Source organism: Lolium rigidum, chromosome 5 (genome assembly GCF_022539505.1).
Source record: "Lolium rigidum isolate FL_2022 chromosome 5, APGP_CSIRO_Lrig_0.1, whole genome shotgun sequence".
Lineage (NCBI taxonomy): Eukaryota > Viridiplantae > Streptophyta > Magnoliopsida > Poales > Poaceae > Lolium > Lolium rigidum.
In genome coordinates, this window is record NC_061512.1 from 14,983,404 (window position 1) to 14,985,315 (window position 1,912).

General features: G+C 47.5%; 1 protein-coding gene across 1 annotated transcript; it reads right to left on the reverse strand.

Moving 5' to 3' along the window:
• Positions 1-498: 498 nt before the first annotated feature.
• Positions 499-1,727, reverse strand: LOC124655646 (F-box protein At1g53790-like). The gene has a single exon (XM_047194508.1). It carries the CDS (start codon positions 1,725-1,727, stop codon positions 618-620), a length of 1,110 nt encoding a protein of 369 aa, XP_047050464.1. The 3' UTR covers positions 499-617.
• Positions 1,728-1,912: the final 185 nt, after the last annotated feature.

Consider the following 1,912-nt stretch of genomic DNA (forward strand, 5'->3'; position numbering starts at 1 on the left):
CCTAACATCATGTGCAAGCTGTTATCTACTAAAAATGCGAAGATCTGATATCCCACAAATTTGCTATCTAAAAATGACATCAATCCAGTTCGAACTTCCTACACTATATCCTTGCCAAAATACCTAATTAAAAAATTACCTTACATAAAGATGATGAGAGGAGATAACAAAAGCGTCTATGCCAGACTGTTTTAAAATGAAATTCATGCTTCGAGCATTGCAAAGAAAAGTATATCCCTGTACATACAAGGACAATATATCTGAATTCTCTCAACGCCAAAAGAGGCCAAAGCACCTTTTTCCCATCCAGAAGATAATATACAAATAAATTATACACATACACAGAAATAAGCATTGACCAGAATCCACATATTGAAGACATTAATTAATCATAGTTCAACAAACACGATTATAGTATCCACGGTTAAGTACTAGGGAGTTTACAACACATGATGTGATTATACATGAGAACACCAAAACATGCAGAAAAACCGTACTCAAGCACAAACAGAAAGTATCGCGACATACCACGAGACATAGACTATCACAACTTCATAAAAGTCTATCCAACCCACTGTTGCTCATATTCAAGACCTAAAACTACACAAGCACAACATTTAGTGCCCATCTGCCAATGACTCCAAGAACAACGGAACATATGGAATACAACGAAACCTGTTCTCACTTGGCCACATACTAATACATTCAAGTTGATCTATAATACGCCGCTTCATGGAATCCATTTCATATGACATCAGTGTGTGCATGTGTCCAGCGACTATGAAAACCAAATTCTCTTCGGGGTGGATTGAGGTAACAACGTAATCAACCGCATATGCTGAATACTCCGTTCCGAAGAGCTGCAAGTGGCTGATATTGCGCTTCAAGGTCCAGACTTCACTGTTGGGGTCCTCAAGAACCCATATCGACAATTCAGAAAGACCAATACAAGAAAAATGCAACTGACCATGCGAGAGATAAACATCACGAGAAGCGTTAGCTGTCCCGGGAAGAGGAATGGCTTTCCAATCGTTTTCCTCCACATCAATGGATATAAGCTGGTGATTGTAGGCACAGAAATGCAGCTCCCCCCTAAAGAAGACGGTTTTCGCGCCCAAGGGTATGAAAATGCTACATCCGCTCCAAGCATCAGCCTCGTGACTCCAAACTCCGGTTTTGGACGAGTATATAACGACCGCTGCAATATCTTCAATAGTTCCAGTATCATCGCAGTTTACGAGCTCGCACACATGGAAGTGGGAGGAGACAGCCGGATCGAACGCCAGGTAAGCTTCTGCCCTGCTAGACCATTCGGTGGTAGGCACGACCACCCATTTCTCCGTGGAGGGATTGCACACCACGTAATAGCGGATCTCATCGGCATCAGTCCCCTCCTGGTGGAGGAAGCAGAGGAGGAGACCGTTGCAGCCGTGCAAGATGTGAAGATTATCGTGTTTGGGCAGGAACGACAACGAGGGGTCGACGAGAGGAGGGCAGCCTTGCGCTAACGCGTTGATAAAAGAGCGATCCTTCGTTGGGCCGTCGTCGGTTTCGTAGAAGAAGCCGATGAGGGACTGGGGCATCTTGGCGCGGTGGTCGGGGTGGGCGATGAGGTCACGCCACCGCGGGGAGACGCACTTGCAGCAGCAGGTCGACTTGTAGGGCACGCGCGAGATGATGTCGGCGAGGATGTCGTCGGTGAGCCTGTCCATCGAGCTCTCCGTCATCGCCGTCCGTGGAGGTAGGGAGCGACCAATCTGCGCACATCAGGGGATAGAGAGGTTAGGGATTCAATCTGAGCGGTGAGGGGTCGAACAGAGGATCTACCACCGAGGTGCTTGCTGCGCGAGCAGCGGCCTTGTTGGTTGCTGCCATCGGCGGCGGCGAGTGAGGGTTTGGGTGGACGGCGGCG

What these genes read in the sequence shown, in the direction of transcription:
- LOC124655646 (XM_047194508.1), bottom strand. Translation starts at nt 1,727, where the DNA reads ATGACGGAGAGCTCGATGGACAGGCTCACCGACGACATCCTCGCCGAC.